Source organism: Solea solea, chromosome 7 (assembly GCF_958295425.1).
Source record: "Solea solea chromosome 7, fSolSol10.1, whole genome shotgun sequence".
Classification (NCBI taxonomy): domain Eukaryota; kingdom Metazoa; phylum Chordata; class Actinopteri; order Pleuronectiformes; family Soleidae; genus Solea; species Solea solea.
Window position 1 is genome coordinate 7,983,218 of NC_081140.1, and position 22,253 is coordinate 8,005,470.

Sequence of the window (22,253 nt, forward strand, 5' to 3'; positions counted from 1 at the left end):
CAAAGAGTGCATTTTTGAAAGATTATTTTCCAGGGTAAGGGTTTGCGCAACAGCTGTGGCATGGCGCCACGCGCTTCACGCAGCAGCAGCAGCAGCGGCGGAACAGGTTGGGTGACCATCGATAGGAATTCTCCGGCTCGAGTGTATGTTAGAAAGTCAGCAGCGAGGAGAGGGGGGAGACTTTGTTACTCCGCCCGAGAACTGTGGTGGGAGGGAGCTGAAGTGAAGTGTGTGAGGGCAGTGGCGAGTTGGGACGCGTCTTTGGAGAGACACGGTGCTGGAGAGGACCCTCCGTGAATACATGCTTTCGTCCCTTTAAAACAAGACACATACAAAGACTTGTGGGTCCGTGTGAGTCACGGCGGAGGCGTCTCAGTGGGTCAGTTGACTCTCCGGTCTGTTGGTTCGTCGGACTGTCCATCCAATGTGCGTAAAGGGGCTCTATTTCCTCACCGTCCTGACTGGACTCGCAGTTTCAGGTGAGACCCGGATTTGGGGTGGTTTGGGGGGGGTTTGTCTACATGTGTGGAATGAACTGTTTGAAGGTGTTTACCCATGTTTCCGAGCTTTTCTAACTCGACCAGTCAAACATAGTCAATATTTCTCATTTCGAGGACACAATCATATTCCTCTCCTCGACCGTGCTTGTGTTCCACCACTTGTTTTCTCAAACACCAGGAGTCGTGTTAAGGTTTAACAGGACGATCCTTCAGAGACGCTTCCCGGCAATCAAGGTCTGAGAGTAAAACCCTGATTGTGTGTCCATCAGTGAAAGCTCCACAGGGAGCCTTCATCTCTTTGCGCGCGGCCGTGCGTCATTGGGAAGTGGAGTATTTGGCACCGTTGGCACCAAGTGGGCCGCTCAAGCAGTCACTTGTGACAACTTGATGACTTTCTACTGTGGGCAACAAATCCTGTAGGCATTGTTTATGCAAACTCGCTCCTTTCCGGCCTATTAATGTGCATCCGTGCTTACGTTCACAGGGACTGTTAAGTGGCCCAGTGGACGCAGATAAGTCCACCTGCTTCCCGTACAAGAAGGCAGGATATGTCAGCAGGATCAGAAACACACAGCCATGTAAATAAACACTAATGGAGAATGTCAGCTGGTTATTGCTCCGTCTAATGGAACACGTTTTAATCTGTTTCACCTTATGAGTGGCAATTCATTCAGCAGCCACCAGCGTGTTTAACCTTGAATTTATCTGTGTCCATCCCAGTAAAGTGGATTATATTGATTGGACTTGTCCATCCTCTGCCAAAGTGTCATGTAGGGGATTCTCAATAGCATCAGAAAGCTTCTTATGTTTATAAGCAGCGTGTGCTTGCAGATTAGTGGATGAAGAGGTGTAGATGATCAAATAACAGCCTGTGGACGGAAGGTCAGGCGTGTTGTGACTGAGTTCAGCTGCTTCTCACTGTTTTTATGGTTGGCTTCCGCTGCCTTTGGGTTTTCTGTGTTGGTTAATTTGGGACAGCGTGATAAAACAAGCCAGCACCCTCGTCATCTCGTCCTCATGGGGAACATGTTGTACAGCTGCAGTTACACTCTATTAGGCTAGAATAATTCCTTTTCATTTCTCCCTCTTCTCGTTTCTCCTCCAAGACGTAGTCGGTTTTCCCCCGATATGTTTGGCCATTTTCTTTTTGAACACATATGACTGTGTGCAACTGTGTAAAAAAAGAAAGCTTTAGAGACGGCAGCATTTATTAAGTTTCTGAGAACAATAAAAGGGAAGGTCTCACAAATAAATAATACTTGGCGGATGTCGGAGTCGTTTTTTGGATAAAAAGTGTGTCTCACATAGACCAAACAGAATAATCTTTCTTCCCTCTTACTTCTGCAACCACAGCAAGTTTTGCGGCACCAGCAATCGTCCATCACTCTGGAAGATAAACGCTCTGTACTGTGTTTACTGTAAAATGGAAGGCGACAGACTTTAACTGTGAGGTGTAGTCTATTGTGAAAAGGAGAATATTGCTGAAAATAGAGACAATCTGCAGGTTAGTCTATATTTTCTTGTCAACAGGGAACAGGGGAAGAAACGCTAGTTGTGGCAACAATTTTATAAGAACCCCTCTTAAACGTGATCGGTCATGTCCAAGAGACTGCAGTGACACCACTGTCAGAAACTGTTTAACAGGAGTTTTTCCTCACTCCATGTGAGGGTCTAAGGATAGAGGGTTTCACTTACTGTACGGACTGTAAACCCCCTTTGAAGCAAACTGTGTTTGTGAAAAAAAAGTGCAGCCAAAAGCTTCCTTAAAGTGCCCTTTTTTTTCAGTAAAAAAATAAAGTAATGAAGTAATTTATAGTCTGAGTGCCAAAATAAAAAAAATAAAAAAAGAGGTTTCGTCAGACTAGTTTCGATCTAAACCGTTGAGAAATGAATAACAGATAGGCTGCCGTGTTCAGTTTGTGGTATAGTGTCATCATTGCTTTCATGGAGGGGTAAATGAACGTCAATTAGCTTGAGTCTGACTCCCAATCGCTTTATCTGGTTATGTTTGTCTTTGAGAAATTTGAGAAATTCAACTTAGTACAATTTCTGTTTACATGTAGTTTAAAGGTCAATAGTTCAGAGTGTTGTTTTTAAAACAATCTATACTCCAAGAGGAGATTCAAGTAGTTTCTTGACATTGTTTTTCACCCTCTGCCGTCTGTTTTTATTCTTCCTTTAATTCTTTTCCTCCAACATCTCAACTTCAACTCAAACCAAAAACAGAAACAGGTTCAAAGGCTGTGTGACGTGTGCCAACCTGTCCTGACTTACAGGTTTAGCACACACACACACACAAAGTGACTGTTGTCAAACGCAGCACACACTGGCTTATTGGACGTTGTCAGGTTGACAGGAGACAAGCAGCTTGTTTGCGTTTAGTGGGATGTAACCGTTATCTCTGTGCCACGGTGTCTCTAATCTCGCCGCAATGATGGGTCAGCGGAACACAACAGAACTGTGTTTTTTTCGCTGCGCTCGTGCTGTGTGTGTTGACACACCTAGAGGGACGTCTGGGCCTTTGTTTGCTGGGTTGATGGGATGGCCTTGGGGTGTGGGGAGTCGACAATGACACGTTCATGTGTACGAACACATCAATCCCTGACACAAAGGGCTCAGGGTGGCGGGCGCACGTACCTGTGAAATGTCGGATGGAGAGTGTGTGAAAGCGAGGCACTCCCTCTGCCTCAAGCTTATAAACCACAGGACTGCACTCAGCTCCGATTGTAAACAGGGATTTGATTTATTATTATTTTTAGTTTTTCCAGTGAATTGAAAGTGTTCGCAGGGTCATCTAAGGTCTGCGTGTGTGCACGCGCTGAAGTCGACACATGGTCGGTCCATCAGTTAAGCGCTGCTGTTATTGTAGCTGGATTGTGCCGTTTAATTGGACTATTGTTCTTGCTATTCCGAGTCCAAGGACTTCAGTTCTTTGAGCTGACAGTTCACAAACCCCGCCGCGCTTGTCTCACTTCTTCTTTTGTGTACCGACGTTGACAAAATTAGATTTAGTTACATTTTATTTGGACTAACATACTGCATTTGCACATTTTGTCAACACGGTCACATTCTTACTCTCTGCAGGTTGTTGGCCTCTAAAAAAAAAAGTACTCAGTGCATTGAGTACTTTTTACAGAACGAGCAGATCTGTATTGAGCAAAGAGGAATGTCACCGTAGTCACTTTTGTCCACTGTTTCTGACTAATAAATGTTAACTCTTAATTCAGCTTTACTTGACACAGCGCTCAGCTATTTAAGTGAACGAGACCGTGAGCTGATGAATGACGGAGAGGGAGGAGGCGATAGTGGGTGGGGCAGAGAGTGGACAGGTTTCAGTCACACCTGAGCACTTGAATGAGAGGCGGCTCTTCATCAATTATTAGCCTATTATGTCATTGACGTGCACCTGCCTGGTCGTCTGGATGTAGTGTGAATTAAATGCGCTACATGTGAAACAATCACAGTCAAAACAATAACAAAAGACAGAGTTTAATGACGTTAGGACACGGCGTGGGATCGCGGGATTTGTTGTCTTGTGTCATTCGGTTCCGCTGTGCATCGTCGCTCTTGTTCCAGTTGTGACAAAAAACACACAATAAACTGAAAAAACAGAAGACAACAGAAGACAACACATTAGCCAACGAGTAGCATGAATTATTTCCTTACTTAAATGGTAGAAACGTGGATTTAACAGTGTTGGAAATGTTTTGGAACATTCGTTTCTTGACATTTTAATGCAGACATGTTATCACTTATGTGAAATAGCATGGCTGTCTGGTGTCTGACCCCTTCTTGGTCATATATAATATTCACAGGACTCACAGTAATTCATTATTTCCTCCTGGTCTTCTCACATCCTATATAAAATAATGCTGTAAACGCTTCTCCAGAGCCACAGAATGTATTTCAAGGTTGTTTTTAAAAGCTGAATCCTTAGGGCACAGGACATTTAGTCTGCTCTTCTTCCCCCATTACTGTTAAAACCTATATACAACTATACGACACACACACCTGAGCACTGCTCAAAATAATTTTTTAATTGGATTGAATTTGTGACATTTGGAAATAAGTTTGCTTGGCTCGTTTTTATGATCAAAAATAAAACAGAAAACTTTTGGGACTTCTACCAAGGAGAAAACTGTCGTGTACTGTGGCTACAACAGAAAGTAAGAGCAAACCCAAGACACAGGGATTCTACTAGAGAACAGATTTGCTCCGCTTTTACAAGACCCTGACTACTCAAAATAAAGGTCATCATCCAGCACCAGAGAAATATATGAGGCTAAATGATATACTAAAAGGCTGCAGAAAGAGCAAACTACCGGCCTCAAGCGCTGATAGTGGGTGACGGAGTTGTGAATGAGATAAAATACTTTTGCAGTAACTAAAGCACCAAAGTACTCTGTTTTACTAATGACATGGTGTCCGACATCTCAGAGAAAATTCTGGAAATCACTGCTGAGCATCCAACAGTGAAATCTCTTGTCATACACACAGGAGCACTTGATGTTGTCAAGCTACAATCAGAGGTATTGAAACAGGATTAATATGATCTGCTGAACAAAGTTCGATGTGTGAATACTGAGGTGTTTATCAGTGGACCTCTACCGACAGTTCAGCAAGGAGGAGACGAGAGATTCAGCAGGCTTGTGATTTTATTGACAATTTTAACATTTTTTGGGAACGCAGACACCTCAACAAGTCAGGAGTACAGCTGTTAAGCTCCAACATCATTTTATACGTCAGTCAACAGCAGCCTCTGCCAAGGACAAGGCACGAGATAATCCAAAACAACAGAGAAGACTGCGTTCTGGAGAAGAATTGCTACCGCCTGAGATAAGGACTGACCCTGAAAGACAGCACACCCAGAGAGAGGAGTCTCAACATGAGGAGTCTCCCCCAGCCCAAACAACCCAACATGAGGAGTCTCCCCCAGCCCAAACAACCCAACATGAGGAGTCTCCCCCAGCCCAAACAACCCAACAGGAGCAATCAAACAATCCCCCAGCTTGGGAGACTCCCAACTTTCACCCATTTTTTCTCCCCTCACCCGCCCTCCTTGTCCAGCCCCTCCCATTCCACCACGCAGGAAAAAAACATCACCCGAAAGTCACCAAGCCCCCCCCCCCCACCTTCTTTGAATCATATCATCTGTGAGTCTGACTGACATGTGCCGGGTCCAGGCTGTAATACTGATACCAATAATGTTCTCCTCCAGGAAAAGTCAGGGCCATATGGAGTTCAATCTCAATCTCAATCCCTGTGATGATAGGTAACAGAAGAATGTTTAACTGGTGAGAAATAAAAAGGGTTCAATTAAATCTGCCATTTTAGTATATATCAAGTATAGGATGTCAACATGTGAACTGTTAGTCAGTTATCTGCACTGACTTCAACTTTTTTTATCATAACAGGGGATTTTAACATTCACGTAGACAATAACATGGACAGTAATGCTAAAGAACTCCCTGCTCCCTGACAAATAAACATTTGCTAGCGTGGCCCTTTATGGTGGAAAGCAAAAAGCAGAGGTGTGTGCCTCGTCCACTTTATCGTTGGCCAAACGGTTCGTCTGGTCGGGAGCAGAGGTGGAAGTCACAGTGGGATTGGATTCAGTCTGACTCATTCCACTGCAGGACACTAAACATACTCGTCCAGCTTCATAGTAAATATGGGCAACAAAGTCCGTCTCTCAAGGTTTGGATCGGCCGCCCAGCGGATGCCTGTGTGCATGTAATGAGGTGGATCGAAGCACAAGCACTGGACCCCGCCATCCCCTGAGGAGTTTGTAATCCTGGGGAGAAGCTGTTGAGTCAGCTGCGTGGTGGGAGTGGAAGAGGTTTGATGGATTAAACTCTTATCCTCTCTCACCCACTACATGTTTCCTGTGGACACTGCAGCCTGATGCATTACAATTGGCCCTGGAGGAAGTAAGTGGGGGGGGGGGGGAGAAAGAGTTCAAAATAAGAGGCTTAAACTCGGTCTCTGTTTAAAGACCGCAAAACTGTAGAATACTTAAGTTAAAACAATACGTTATCAACATTGCTGTATTTGTCTTTTCCATTCAAAGACATTCATGCAAAGTAATAGAGGCTTTGAGTTTAGCTCTTTCAGCTTTGTTTGTAACCTGCAGGCTGTATATGGCCATATACAGTCATTGTGTGCATTACTGAAAGTATTCGATGTGTATAAATCTTATTCCCCAAAACAGCCTGCAGTCACCTGAGGACAAACAACACAATTTTAGACCCTGGCTGCACAATTTGTCTTCCTTCCATTCAGCTGTTAGTGCATGGATAAGGTCAGCCAGTGAGGTTTGGTGAGCGAGCGTCACCTGCAGTGACTGTTCACATCCACCCTGTAGGTGCTGGATGGGCTTGCATCACATCACAACATTAGGTTTCTCCTTAACTGGAACAAAGGCAGAGGAAAACAGCCCCAGAGAACGCATACATACAGTAAGTGCATGGGTACATACTGTACCTTCAGCAATAAGGAGTGTTTGCTTGTTTTGGCATAACTGCATATTTGACAACTGGAATGCCTGAAACATATAGTGCTCATTAGGCTATAGTTAACACTTGTGTCCACTTCAGTGAATCCCCCCCCCCACCACCACCCAACCCTGCCTCTTAACTCTGTGTCCTCCTCCTCCTCTGCAAACACACTGTTACCTGAACCTGCTATTCCCAACCCTCGGTCCAGCCCCACATGAAAGAAAGACATTGTTTTAAAAAAAAAGAAAGGGGGAAAACTAACCTGGGCTTGTGAAACCTCTCACAAAGAAGAGAAGAGACTCTTTGTATAATCCACTGAGCTCTGTATTTTTATTTTTTTTTGTCCCTTCCTGAGTGTTTCCTCCAAAACCGGCACATCAGAAAATGAGGTTTCCTTCTGTGGTCCCTTTGTTTGTGAGCCATAATGAAGGGAGGTAAAGCATAAACACACACACCGTATAGGAAATAATGTAATGAAGCCAATTTCCTGATCGTGAGAGTCGGGGCAGTGGCTTGATTTTTTTCTGGGTCTCCAACTGTGTTTCCTCCACTCTGTTTAAAGCTGTAGTGCAATGTCCGTTAGATTCAAACCACTGTCGCGAGAGTTCACACAATGCACATATAGCCTATCAGCGGCACACGGCTCTCTCTGTGTTGATCAGTGTAGCTGTGTTTAGTGCTCGTGTCAGCCGGCCACATTCTGCACACAGGAAGTGACTTGTTTTATGGCGGAGGCAACAGCAACATTGAGCAAGTAAAGTGAGACTAACTAAAAAAAAAAACAAATTGACAAACTAATTGAAAAACTAATTGACAAAAGCTAATTTCTGCATATTGTAGTGACCCATTTACAGCTGTTTACAACACTTACACATACATCTTAACTACAAGGTCGGAGAAAGTTGACCAATCTGTGGGTCCCGACCCAGTCTTTTTCTGCTGCTTTACTTAATAAACTAAAACAGATATGGTGTGAATGGTGATGACGTGGGGCGACAGCGGTAGAGTGAGTTGTCTCTTAACTTGAAAAGTTGTGGGTTTGATTCTGCTCGATGTGTTGCCTTGGGCAAGACACTAAAGCCCATGACAGATGAGTGATAGAAAATGTGCTGCACATAGATTTGCTGTATGAAAGTGTAAGCGAATGGGTGTGATGGCAAAACTGTAGTGTAAAGCAGCTTTGAGTGGTCATCAACACTGGAAAAGCGCTCATTTCCCATCGTGGATATTATACTGTATATTTTTGTTTGAGTTGTGAAGGCAGCTCTGTCCCCTCTGATTTCACCTTGTTCATATCTGCATATTTATGAGTGACTGCAGCACCAACAATTCCCCCAACGTATAAGGTGACACAGGTAAGGATATTGAGGCAGGCGTATTTGTTGACTTTGCACAATGCCTTTAAGATATTCAAAGAAAAACATAGTTTGAAAACCAAAGAATGTTTGTTGAGCAGTTATGACAAGAGTTCAGTATATGGAGTACTGTGTGCCTCGCTGCAGTGTGAAGCACACCCAGAAGGGCCTGAAAATGTAAACATTTTGAAAAGCTATCCTTGGTAACGGTTGCTAAGTGCAGTGACTAAATCTGAAGAGATGCTTATCTGTCAGTCAAATGTCCTCATAGTTCAGAGACTTTAGTGCAGGGGTGTCAAACTCATTTTAGTTCAAGGGTCACACGGACCGCAATTTTATCTCAAGTGGGCCGGACCAGTAAAACAATAGCATAATAACCTAGAAACAACAAGAACTCCAAATGTTTCCTTTTGTTTTACATTTGATGAAGTATCTTTTTACAAAACACATTATGAACAACCCGAAGTGCAATTTCAACAATACTATGCCCCAAGTTTACTTGATCAACATGGATCTGCAAAGGCCCAAAACATTTGGTCACAGGTATCTGGAACAGAAAAATATACATTAGTATATAACATTATTTCTCATCACAATGTGAAATTTTCACAAATTCATTAAACCTGCAGGCCGGTTCAGACCCTCAGGTGGGCTGGATCAGGCCCACGGACCGTATGTTTGACAAACCTGAATAAGTGATTAGATTTTTACAGCACATGATGATCAGCCAGCACTCTTAATCATATTGTTTATATCATAAAATTGTTAATTAAACTGTGCCATTCAGTCAATGGCTGTGCCATCTAATGCATATTTGAAAAAAGCCTTTTCATTCTTTATCATATATATGCATATGTCGCACAATAGAAACAATAACTCCTGCCAAATGTGTGTAATGACACGGGATATTTGTATAGCTACATACTGCTTGCAGCAATGTGACGCTAAAGAAACTGGACAGCATGCGGGTGGCATTATGCACTTTAAAACCTGCCTTTCCTTGTTGACATTGGCTGAAATGTTACACAGGCATGTCCTACACGACGGGATACTTTCTCTGCCCGCCTGGGAGGGACAAACGTTGGCTGCCTGCCACGCCAAGTAAACCTAATCACACTCTCGTGGGCTTGGCTTGAGGATTTTACAGCAGATGAAAGTATCTTGGCCTCTTTGGCTTCAGACGGGCAAGTCTGCAATGTATTTTGTACCAATCGTGTTGACAGGTAGAAATAAAGTGCAATGAAGGTTCAGCGAGTTCATTTTATCATGATATATTGCATATTGACATAAATTATGGACTAATGCCAGCACCACCACATTTAATGGATTTTCACGCACACACTGAGAGAGATAGAGAGAGAGAGAGGCAGAGAGAGAGAGACTTTTTGAATACTGAACCGAATGTGACGACACTGAAGATAAAACATTAAAGAACAATGGAAGGTAACAGTTTACAACCTCTTCCGCTTATTCCTGATAATGCCTAAAAACAGCTGGCGATGACATTACCGAAAATAATCACAAAGACATACAGGGGATACTGAGCTGAGGTGAAATGACACACGGGGAAGTCTTTTCTATAATTACCTCTGCCAAGTAGATTCTGTTTTCACCTATCTCTGCAGGATACAGGTAGAGTGGTGAGGTGTGGACCAAGGACTTGACTGAACTTGACTGAAGTTCTAGTTATAATTGTCACTGTTTTTCAACTCCTGGGAACCAGATAGCAAAGTTTTCACACACTTGATTTAACTTTTATTGATGCTTTGACCCAAGATTATTATTATTTTTTCCTTCTTGTTCTAACTGGGCATTAAAAAAACGGACCAAAGGAAACCTAATTCAAACCAATAACCCATATTTCAATCTTAAATCGTGTCATTGTGTTTTATTCCAGAAAAGACAGTCGCAGCATGCCGGTCAGCGTCTGCAAAATTTAAAACATCATTTAGATGAATTCATGCATTTGGCTGCACTCAGGTCCTGCCCTCCACTCAAGTAAATAACTCCATCTTAATAAGCGGTGAAAGCTCCCCCTGTCTGTCTCTGCCTCTGTGCGCTGGGTGTGGTCAGCACTGGCAGGATGTCCAGACATAAACAAAGGACAAACTCAGACTGGACAGAGAGACGGGCTGGACTGGACGAATGGTCAGACAAAGCAAACAAACAACAAATCAGTCTAATGCTATCTCCTCATTACCGGCTTGCACTTATGAAGAACAATACGTTTCCAGCATTTCGTTCTCCTCCAGCCCTATTCACTACACTTCTTACTCATTCACTCAGTCACTCATACTGCTCTTGTGCATCACTTAAGCTCACTTTCGACTCATTTATCTCTCTTTCTGTAAATGAGCTAAATTCTGCACGCTTAATGCCTTCACTCATGTAATGGTACACATCCTTCTTTTCCAATTAGTCCCTGCTAATGCCTGATTTAACACTGATCATGTACTTTTAGCGGGCCGGGACAAACGGTCATAGTAATGGAGGCACTGTACATAGTCCTAAATGTGCTCTAATTTCACTAATATCCACTCTGCCTTCAAAAAGACCCAATTAACCCTAATTCTTAATCAGCTCAGCTTATTTCAGAAGACAGCATCGTTGAATTTGGTGGTTTTCTGTTGCTGATTAGCAACACATACATCAATTAATTTACTGTAAATAGAATGATTAATTTTAATTGGGGGTAAGTTGGCCTGAAGGACCTGCAGTCTCTCCTGATTTATGCAGCACCATGAATCATTTCAGCACAAGCAGGTTAGACACTCTACTACAACTATGCTTATCATTAGGGATGTCCCGATACTACTTTTTCACTTCTGATACGATACCGATATTGCAGTCTTAAGTATTGGCTGATACAGATAATGATCCGATACGATATCAGCACGAATCATACATACTTTAATTACTTATTTTGTAGTCTGGAATGTTAGAATAGGCTTGATCAAGTGATATTACCTAAACAGAGTACAATAGTCAGCAACAGTAGGTATGAGAAAAACTGTGGGTTACATAAATTTTAACCTTCAATATAAGAATATTGGATTTTTTGCCATGTTAATTTCATACAGTCTATGGTTAATTTCATCAGGAGGAAAGTACCAAGTGCTAATGGGGGTGTCTTCAGAGAACACCCCCCTTGTTTTCACTATTTTGGATTAGCCCAACCCCCACAGGGTGAGTGACTCGTCCCGCAGGTAAACCCAGAGCCCGGCCCCGCAGACTTTAGAGGCAGTCCGATATAATGCAATACTTGTTTTTTGACTGATATCGGACCAATATCCGATATCAATATCGGATCGGGACATCCCTACTTATCATGTACAATATAATCGGAAAAAAAGTGTTTTATCTGCAGTAACTTGCTCTGCAACATCATGTCATTGGTTAGCTGATGCCACCATACCACCATACTCACAACCAGAATGCTTTTTTGTCTTTTTCTCTACGGAGCTCCCCCTACAGTTTTACATTATTTTTACGACACCATGGTAAACATCCATCCATGTGTCCCCTCGCTCGGTCAGAGAGTCGTTTTTCTTTCCTTCATTTTCACCGGCTCATGCTATGATGAGCATGAGCTATTGCTGCCTTGATCTTACTGTATACAGGAGTTGGTACCTGGCTTGGTAAATGACTCTGGGGTTGTTAAATTAGGGTTCAAAACCTGCATAGTACTGCAGGTATGATGACGCAATGCAAAACTGAGCATTAGCAACACTTGTGCATTTCGCATCCATGCCAACAGGAAAACAGACCATGGGAGTTAAGCATTTAATCTTATCTATGTGCCAGTTTCAGTGGCGATTGCTCTAAGACATTCAGCTTCCTCTAAAATGTTGTCAAATATGTGCTGTGTTGTGTTTACATTTCAATACTAAACGTGTCACTAGTTTGTTCAGAATCAGCTGTTTATCACGGCTCGTCTCACATGATTTTCGTATTCCCGTAGCAGCATGAGAACCACTGTGCTTGTCTCATGAATGTGGTAGAGCAGCGTATTTATAAACAGGGTCTATCAGTTCTGACGGTACACAAAATAACGCCACTGCTGGACCAGCCACCAAAACAAGAGCCTCGAATAACAGCACACAGAGACGGGGTGTGACACCACATTAATACTCTGTTTACTCAGCTAACGTTTGTTCCCTGACATCATGTGAGGCTGAATGTTTCATATTAGACTTTTAACAATAAGCAGATCACAGTGAAGCTCAGGCAGAACTGTTTTGTTGTTAGGGAAATTAAAGCGTTGGCCTGATGATTGTGCTATGTGTTGGAAAGTCAAGGGATTCATAATGTCAATACAATTCATCCCTAGGGCGGGCGTGATGGGTGTCTAACCAAAATCACCTTTTTTTTTTACATTACCCCAATCCAAGTAATAGCTCATAAGCTTTTTCCCAAAGTGAGGAACATTTGACACATTTTCATGTAATCCAAAAGTCTGGTGTGGCTAAAAACAACTTTACATATTTTGAGAAGGAGGCTTTTGCTTGATAACAGGACGGGTATTGTTGTGAGACATGCAACTCTGCCATTCCCTCCCTGTGTCTTTGCCAGGCTTCACATGGAATATGAGATGTTTACTTGTTGGCTCAGATTCTCAGACTTCTGCTGAGATTTCACACACACTAAGCCTACGGGGGAGTCATTAGGTAAACTGATACAACCAGCCCTGATGCAATCTGCTTAATGAGTGTCCTAAACACATGAAGTTTGATCCACTAACTCCTTCTTTTCTTTACACTGAACTTAAAGTGAGGGTGAGCGAGAATGTGGAGAAAGAGGAGGCCTCTCGAGTCGATCCATTGGAGCGAATCTTGTGCTGACATACAGTCAAAGATATGTTTTATTGTTAATTATTGTTTTTGTGAGCAGTGTAACTGCTGCGTCCTTCACCTGAAAACAGGCTCTGTCAAGCAATACTATCAGACGTGGGCATGCCACCAGGCAAGAAACTTGTGTTTTTAAGTATTAAGTTTATATATACAATGCAGTGTCATGTACTGAATCATGTTTTTTTCATTCAAGGAAAAGTAACATATTAAGTCTGAGATAAACTTGAAGATGAGCAAAGGCAGACTCTTATTGCTGTGTGTACACTGTCCGTAACACTCACTCACTCACTCACTCACGTTCCTCCCTGGTTTCATCAGGCTCATTTAAAACACTTAGAGTTTAGAGCACTGCCAGGGCCCAGTGATGAGAGAGAAGGCTGTCTGTTTAATGCTGTGTGGCGGCTGCCTGGTCTCCCCACTCTCTCATCCCAGCCCACAGGAAACTCTTTCCAGCCTGATAAGGAACAGAATGTGATGCCCGAGGAGCCGAGAACATGCTGATATTTTTCCCAGTTAACTCTGACCTTAACTACAATTATAAGGAAGAGGAAATGATATGGCCTAATTTGCCTTCTTTCCTCGACTTCATATTTCTACGCCTCGAGCTTTGTGCTATCTTGCTTTTAAGCAGCGGGATAACCCACTTCATTTTATTTAACCCACATTTTAAATTGCTGAGTAGAGCCTAATTATTTTAGGGATCAAAGCCTTTATGATACAATTCATATTGTGCATTTTTTGTGAATCCCTTAACCATTAACCAGCTCCTGACTGCGTCAATGAAAGAAGGATGAAACATGTATTCATGTGATTGAGTCCTTGTTTACATGTCAGTCGTTAGGCTATGTTTGAAAATGGATGTTTTCCTCCTTTAGTTAAGCGGGAAGGAATTGGGCTTGTAACCAGAAGGTTGCTGGTTCAATCATGGGACAGGCCAATGGCTGTGGTGCCCATGAGGAGCAGATAAATGTTGTCCACTAGTCCTACGCCTGGCTTGTGTGTGTAGATCTTCACACCAAGGTTATTATAGTTAACGAAATAATGAAAAACCTAAATGGAAAAAACAGAAATAACTGAAATAAAACTAAAAACTAGAGTGAAATGTGCTTAGTTTTCGTCTTTGTAAATTTATTTCATACATAAGCCTTTTGGGTTCATATGAAATGCATTGATTGTTTTCTCTTTTATGCACATTTTGCACTTCAGGTTACTTTCTTGAGACTTTTTTATTTGATTCAGGGATGGTTGTTCATCTGTCCTAAGACATTTTTAAAATGGCATCTTTTGCTGGGTTTTTATGACACAATAGACCATAACACCATGACCTTTCGAAAACGAAAACAAAACTAAGCATTTACAAGAAACAAAAAGTAATAAAAACTAGCAAACCCACTCTAAAAACTAATGAAAACTAACTCATTTTAAAACAAAAACTAAAAACTATTATAACCTTGCTTCATCCACATAAAAACACATACCCCATTATTATAAGCATGGTTATGTCCAGCAAGCAATGGTAACAGACAGGTGTGACTACACATCTTGCTTCATGTAAACAAATGTGATGACATCGCACGTTGACGTTGAACAGAGAGCGGCGGACACACCGCAGTGTGATGTTCCGAGCCAAAACCTCTGTTTTCCGCTGTCTACCCCTCGTACATACTGTGAGTGGAGGAAAATCTTCACCCTGACAGTAGTTTTCCTAAATGTGCATTTTCAGTGGACCAGCGCTGAGTCACAGTTTCTGTGATGTTGCTGCTTCCTTATATGGAATGTGTAATGACGTTAGGGCTGATCTTGGCTACTGTGATCACGCTGGCTCAGGCTATGCTGTAGCTCTGCAGATGGATTGTCCGCTGTGTGCCAGGACATTGACTTAAACAAGGCCAGACATGGCTTCTGATAATATTGGAGCATATGGAGGTGTCCCTATAAATAGTCCAGGTGATTTGGACTCAGCAGCAGACACATGGACTTCCTCTGAGACTTTGAGCCACAGTCACTGTACAAGTTGGATGGGACTTGATAAATAAGGGAGATGTGATCTGTTGATTTCTGACGTGATGTTGACCAGCTGCCAGGCAGCAACTCAGCATTAAGCTGGTCGCTGCCTCAGACAGTACATGCATGTGTGTGTAAGTGTGTGTGTGTGTGTGTGTCCTTGCTAGGCACACTCTGTTGAGCTCCATCCATCATTATATAGCAGACCCAAATTGTTGCCAATATCGCTGTCCGCTCTTTCAGTCCATTTCTTCTCCGTCCAATAGATCTATCATATAGTGTGAAGATTGATATCGTCCATATCCACATAATATACAGCAGACTCTGCCTCAGCCGCAGTCGTGCAACTCAAGTGGGTATTTTTGTGAGAGTGTCACAGATTTGTCCTCCTGACCGGAAATCAGGTGACATCAGGATGTGATGAAGCAGATTCCTTAAGGGCGTTCACTTACGGCTTGCAGATCTAATCTCATTATTTCAGCATTTGGACATATCTGCAGAATTGCAGACTGTTCTTTGCTGTGTATATCTCGGATAAAGCTATAGTGACAACTTAGAGTTAGGGATTTTTCTTGCAGCAGCTCTGCGTAGGCAGAGGCAGGGTCAGTGGGTGCACTGCATGCACTCACTGAGCTGGAAATTACTGTTGTGGGTGAATTCAATGTGCAAGTCTTTGCTGCTGTATTTTTTTTGTAAATGTAGTTGTGCTTCTTTTACAAAGCTCTGATGTATGCATTGCATTTATTTCTGCTTTGTAACCTCTGCTGCTGTGCCGTATGCTTGCAGGCGTGCTGCAGGTCAACGGGATGCGTGTATACACATCTGGGGAAATGGAGGCAGTCAATGGCACAGATGCTCGTCTCAAGTGCACATTCGAGAGCTCCTCTCCGATTAATATCAACTCCATTGTCATCACGTGGACCTTTAGACCTCTCAAACCAGGACGAGAGGAGTCGGTAAGTGTGTGTGTGTGTGTGTGTGTGTGTCTCTGGGAGAAAGTGATCAAACCTCAAACTTTGTCAGTGTGTCAGGGATCATCCACCCCCTCAAAAACGGAGGAGAGAGGAGGTGATGAGTCATCTGGCTCCCTATGGAGAAGCTAAGACAGCATATGTCTCAGTGTGTGTGTCTGTACCTCTGTGTGTGTGCACATACTGCGAATAGAGAGAAGAAATAATCAGCCATTTCTCTCTGAGAACAATATATCATTCCTCAGCTTTCTGCTTTTCGTTTGGTGACTTTCTGTCTGTGACAATCCAACAATAATCTGTCTCACTGTTGCTACAACCCCCTATTCTTCAAACTCCACGATAGGTGTTCCACTTCCAGCAGCGAGCCTATCCGCCTACAGACGGCATTTTCAAGAAGCGCATTGTTTGGGCCGGTGACATCATGGGCAACGACGCCTCTATTATAATTCGCGAGGTCAAGTACACCTACAACGGCACTTACATCTGCCAGGTCAAGAATCCGCCAGACGTTCACGGCCCGGTGGGAGAGATTCGACTCCGTGTTGTCGCTACAGGTCAGAAGATTCATTTATAGACATATAACCTTCCTTTCTCCCCCCCGTCTCTCCTCGGATGCAGCATTTTTTGTTTTTGGGGCACTTTACAAAGGAAGGACTAAGTGACTTTTACTTCACTTAACTGAGCCACTTGGTGAAATTAAGCTGATGAGCATTGTCCCAGGAATAGAGGAATTTGCATCTCTGGCAAAAATGAAGTGGGCGAAGAAGAAATTAACCTGATTTGATTAAACACATTAAGAATGGGGTACGTTTATTATTATTTAAGCACTAATAAATAAACGGCGATTAACTTAGAAACATGCAAACCAGTCAGTTTTGATTATAAATATATATGTAAAAGCTGAAAACTGGTATTAATATTAATATGAATAGTAGTAAAACTGGACATTATAGCTGATTACGGATATTTGTTTGGGACTTCATTGCAATCCCTGCAGTGTTTCAGGCTGGGTTAAAACGATTGACCATGTACAGTAAAATAGCTCTGAGCAGTAAAAGCTCCTTTGTTTTGTCAGGTAAACACACTCAGTCTGGTTCTCGTTTGTTTCCTTCTCGCCTACAGCGTCTTTCTCTGAAATTCTACGCCTGGTTTTGATCATCGCGAGCAGCATCGCCGGCGTGATCATCCTCCTCGTCATCGTCGTGTCTTGCAGGAGGTGCAAGAAAAGGAGACAGAGACACCTGGAAGGGAGCGAGGAAGCGCCTCGCAAAGAGAGAAAAGACCCCACTGCGTGGTAAGACCAAGAGACAGGCAGAGGGGAAAGGAGAGGGGGATAACTCTGTCTAACTCTGGGGATTGGGGCATGTGGTGCTCTTTCTTGGGGCCTGGGGCACTTTTCCTTCTGGACACTTCACTTCTGCGCTCCTCTCCATCCACAGTCCGGTCACAGTCGCAAACCTGGACCAATATATGGGCAGCTGTCACTAAGCAGAAATAAAATGAGAATGTGCCTTTGTGTAGAAAGCTGTAGGTGCTGAAGTCTTTTATATATTTTATATCACTGTACATGTGCCTTTTATTTCTTGAACCTCTTTTATCAGTTTATTTGTACTTGTTCCAGACACAGTTCCTGTTTAGAGTCAATGTTTTGCTGATGTAGATGGAGAACAATGGTGTATCCCCGCTGTTTACTCCCCAACTAATACATTATCACTCCCACTGCATACGTATGCAGTGCAGCCCCAATGCATGATACATTGTTTCAACAAGCATTACAGGCTCTGAAGGATAAATGAGCGCCTCAATGACCACATGATGGGAAACATGATGAAACCCCATTCAAAGATTTGCAACGTTCCTATTTCCATTTCATTTCACTGCTGAGGTTCTATTGCTTTGTATTTCTGACACGCTGTGGTGTTATGAGACTGATTTATCTCGACTGCTGCAGCAGTCATCAAAATGTGTTAGAGTAACCATGACCTGATGATGAGCACTTGTTGGAAACAGACATTTCATACTCAAATAGAATTAGATCAGCACTTTTTATTTTGTGTTTTATTTGTATTGTATTTTTTCATTGAAGTGGCTGATTGTTGTTTTTTTTTGTTGTCTCATAGCCCATTGTCTGTTTTGAACAATGAGCTATTTGGTCATGTTTTCCTGGGCATGTGGTTCTGCTTTGCTTCTCACTTGGGTTTTCAGATCTCTCTGTAACAGGTGATACATCTGGTTCCTGTGTTGCGATAACGCAGGCACCAGTTTTAAAAAAACACAATCCTCTCGCGGAGAGGTTCGTCGACTTCACTGTGATCTCGGTCGAGAGACGAATCCGTTCACTGAAACGCGATTGTACCTTAATCAGATGACGATGTGCAAACAGGATGATATTTGGAACCGTCTTTTGCTTTCAATGTTGGAGTGAACTTGTGTGACGCTAACCCCTTTGTCCCTGCTGTTTGTGTTGCTGTCTGCTTTGTCCTTGTCCTCTCCCGTTTTGTGTCACTTTTGTGCATTCATGTGCATGAATAATTCATGGACATGTCATACGTGTGTGTGCTTGCTATGCTGTCTCCCCTTTTGCATGACCTCCCTCTGTGTGCATGTGTCCCAGCCATCCATCACGGGCCGTCCATCTCTACATGTCGTACACATCCATAGAGATGGACAGTTCAGATGGCATGATCTCAGAAGCCAGCACCAAAGACCCGAGCTCCTCGGAGGAGGAGGGCCCAAGCTCAGATGATGATGATGGTGACGATGACTCCGACTGAGGATGTGGGAAGAGACAGAGAGACAACAACACTGATGTGAAGCCAGCCAGGAAGTTTGCTGGAGGGATGCCTACACGGCATATGGATTAAATTCCGGGATTCTGCTGAAAGGAGGCAAAATCAAAAGAGTGCTGTTGTTGTTGCTGCTGCTGCTGCAGTGTGGGAAACAAGCACGCTCTCTCTGAATAGAGGGAAAATGGAAAGAAAGTTTTGTGTTTAAGTTTCCACTGAAGAACAGTTTGGGGCGATGCCTTGGCGATGGCTTTGAAACAGAATCAAAAGGAAGCAGCAGTCTGCTTTTGAAAGTGACCAAAAATATTCTTGAGTGTGAAGAAATGCTGTGTCAAACCAGCAGGGCTTATGAAGTGAAAGGCAATATGTTCCTGAAGCTGGTTCAGCCTCAGTTATGAAGGGGAAGAGGGGCAATTTAGTGTTCAGTAAGATCTTGTTAATTGTCAGGAGTCAATATTAAACAAAATTAGCAACAACAAACAATTGATTTCACCAAGGACGCTGGCATATAGTGTACTGTGCGTCCTGCAGTAACAGTGAGGACAGTCATATACGGCCCTTTACTTTTGGTGTACGTCTGGAACTTTTTTTTTGCAAACAATGAATTCTATTTTTTTTAAAAAGCAAAGAATTTGTTAAGAGCTTATATGTTCCTCCACAAGCTGGCTGAGTCTATCAACACGTCACATCACGTCACATTACTCGGACAAAACAAGCACTGATGTGAAGTTTCTCTCATTAAGGCCACATACTTGATCGGTGAGCGAGAAATCGCACATGCCGGAATGCACAGTCAGATCTGAAAACCCTTTGACGGCAAAAATGTCCTTGACAGGCTCTTTTCTCACTGTGTGCGCCTGTGAATGCATCAGGTCTACTAACAAATGATTGTGATTTTTTTGATTTTTTACTTCTGTGACATACTTTTCTAATAGATGCTTTTTGTTATTGTTGCATTCTCTTTTTTTAGATAATACCAGAGGTGTTTTGCTCTGTTATTTTGAAATGTCATCGTATTTGTTTGTCATAGAGATTTTTATTAAAACAAAAACAAGATTTTCTAATAAAAAACAAATGCCTTTAAATCGTTTACCACATTGTGTCGCATGCATTCCACCACACAGAGTGCATTTGCGTAGACAACAGTTGGCCCCAGAAACAAATAATAGCACAACCTGACATGATTTGACACGGCTCATCTATTATGTAGGAGAGGAATCTCATTATTCAACATTTATTATGCATCATTATTTTTAATGTACTACCGCCAGTTGTGTGCTTATGGTGTGTCTGTCTGTAGAGTACTTTTCCTTGTTTACCTGTTTACATTTCATTGCATTACTGTTAATATCACGGCAGGGATTTGTTGTTTAATTTGTTTCAGGCTCAATATGTATTACATTAGCCATGCTGCCCTTGTGACTGAAGTCTGGTATTGCTTGTTAGATGTTCATGGGCATGAATATGTTACTGTGACTGTGACTGTGTGTGTGTGTGTGTGTGTGTGTGTGTGTGTGTGTGTGCATGTGCACACTGACCAAAGTCTGTCCCTTGGGTGCAGCTTTAGTTACTGACTGACAGACATTTTGTGTGTATGTGTTCTCGTATTTGTTACCTCTTCAGGACCTTTTCTGGCATAAACACTGACCTTGTCAGGACCAGTATCCCTCATGGAGACAAAAACCTGGTCCTAATGAGGCAGTTCTTCAGAATTTGTATCATGGTTAAGGTTAGGGATAACACTTTGGTTAGGCTGTCAACTGAATGGAAGAAAGCGAGAATCCGTAAAAGGGTAGCTGTGCAGTCCTCTGTGTGTGGTGTGTGTGTGCACTGGGTCAGAGCCAAGGATGACTAACAATAAAAAGAGGGACTGTCGAGAGACCTTGTTTATCCAAAGCTAAAATAATTACATGTGCATTGCTGTTGAACTAGTGATACGACACTGTTGTCTCTAGATAATCTTGCTTGTGTCATCACAGAGCTTCTATTAATTAGCCTCGCAGAGTTTAAACACTGGCCTTCAAATAACTCTCCCACACCAATAAAAAAAATGTGAGTGTGGAAATGAACATGTTTAGATATTCAGGGAGTTTTGTAAGAAATGACTTCACTTAATCATGATAAGAAACACATGGCAGTGGTGTTTTTGAAGCACGGCCTGGCTTAGTGAATGAAGAACAGCTCTCTAAATCCTCTGAATGTTACACTTGGCATCGATGCAGAGGAGAAGAGAGACAATAACACATACCGTGTTATCTAGTGCGAGCTCTGTAAAGTGACATGTAATGAAAGAAATGAAACACACAGAACACAGAGAAAAAAATCTATGTTATATATCATCATCACGGCTATACTGTCCTCCCCTCCTCACAGAAATAGGGCAGTTAAGAAGCGAGTCATCGTAATGCTGCAGTGTGTAACCTGTGGGGATTTGTGCTGTTGTCAGTGTTATTATTCTGCCTCTGTATAGAAGTATAGAAGAGAAACATTATTTGTATGCTGTCCATCTGAAAACAGTCTCTGTCAAGCAATACTATTGGACCTGACTGAGGGAGCGTTTGTGCGCATTCACCAGTGGAGCACATGAAGGTGGGGACAAGACACGTTTATCCTGTCAAACTGCTGAATGACCAGCTTATTTAATCGACTTTGAGAATGTTGCCGAGCAACACAAGATATAAACGCCACCATACTGAGAAAAAAGAGAGAGTTGTGCGGGGCTGATCAACACTGTGTGAAGTCATTTGACAAGGGTTTGTATCTAACATCGAACGTTTTGTTCATGTTTGAAAGTCACACACTACAGCTTTACATGCGTGCGCTGCATGGCTAAAGGGTGTGGAATCTCAAATGTACTAGATCTGCTGTTTCATGTGAAAGTGAATGGATGATTTCCAAAACTGCAGAGCGGTTGCCAAGAACGGTGGTGTTTTGCTCACCTGTTCTCTGGTGGTTGCCTCAAGGCCTTGTAGGAATTTGGGGGGGAAGGAGAAGTAAATGAAAAGCTACTGCACTATCAAGTTTCACATCCCACAGATATGAATCAGTTTTATGTTAGTTAAAAAAAAAAAGGAACAATGAATTATAAACAGTCCAGATTGAACAGTTTCACAGTAATTTCTCATCAGGCAATTCAAAGCTCTTTCCCAAGAACCATTCCTTGTTCATGACTCAGTAAATACGGCATTGTCCAATATGTAGCAACTCACGTAAAACTATGTCAAAAGAATAGATTACTGTGGGCTTTGTTTAGGAAAAGACGAAATGGAAACTATGTTCTTATCCTCCCT

The 22,253-nt window shown here is 42.6% G+C and overlaps 1 protein-coding gene across 1 annotated transcript; it reads left to right on the top strand.

Annotated features, from left to right (window-relative positions):
* The first annotated feature begins 163 nt into the window (after nt 1–163).
* LOC131463120 (myelin protein zero-like protein 2) lies at nt 164–20,385 on the top strand. The gene is made up of 5 exons (XM_058634821.1): nt 164–479; nt 15,993–16,162; nt 16,521–16,731; nt 17,300–17,471; nt 18,792–20,385. The coding sequence occupies exons 1-5, from the start codon at nt 425–427 to the stop codon at nt 18,949–18,951; spliced, it is 768 nt and encodes a 255-aa protein (XP_058490804.1). The 5' UTR covers nt 164–424; the 3' UTR covers nt 18,952–20,385.
* Nucleotides 20,386–22,253: the final 1,868 nt, after the last annotated feature.

Coding starts and splice junctions, on each gene's coding strand:
- LOC131463120 (XM_058634821.1), top strand. CDS start 425: ATGTGCGTAAAGGGGCTCTATTTCCTCACCGTCCTGACTGGACTCGCA. Junction 480..15,992: donor GACTGGACTCGCAGTTTCAG/GTGAGACCCGGA, acceptor GTATGCTTGCAG/GCGTGCTGCAGGTCAACGGG. Junction 17,472..18,791: donor AGAAAAGACCCCACTGCGTG/GTAAGACCAAGA, acceptor CATGTGTCCCAG/CCATCCATCACGGGCCGTCC.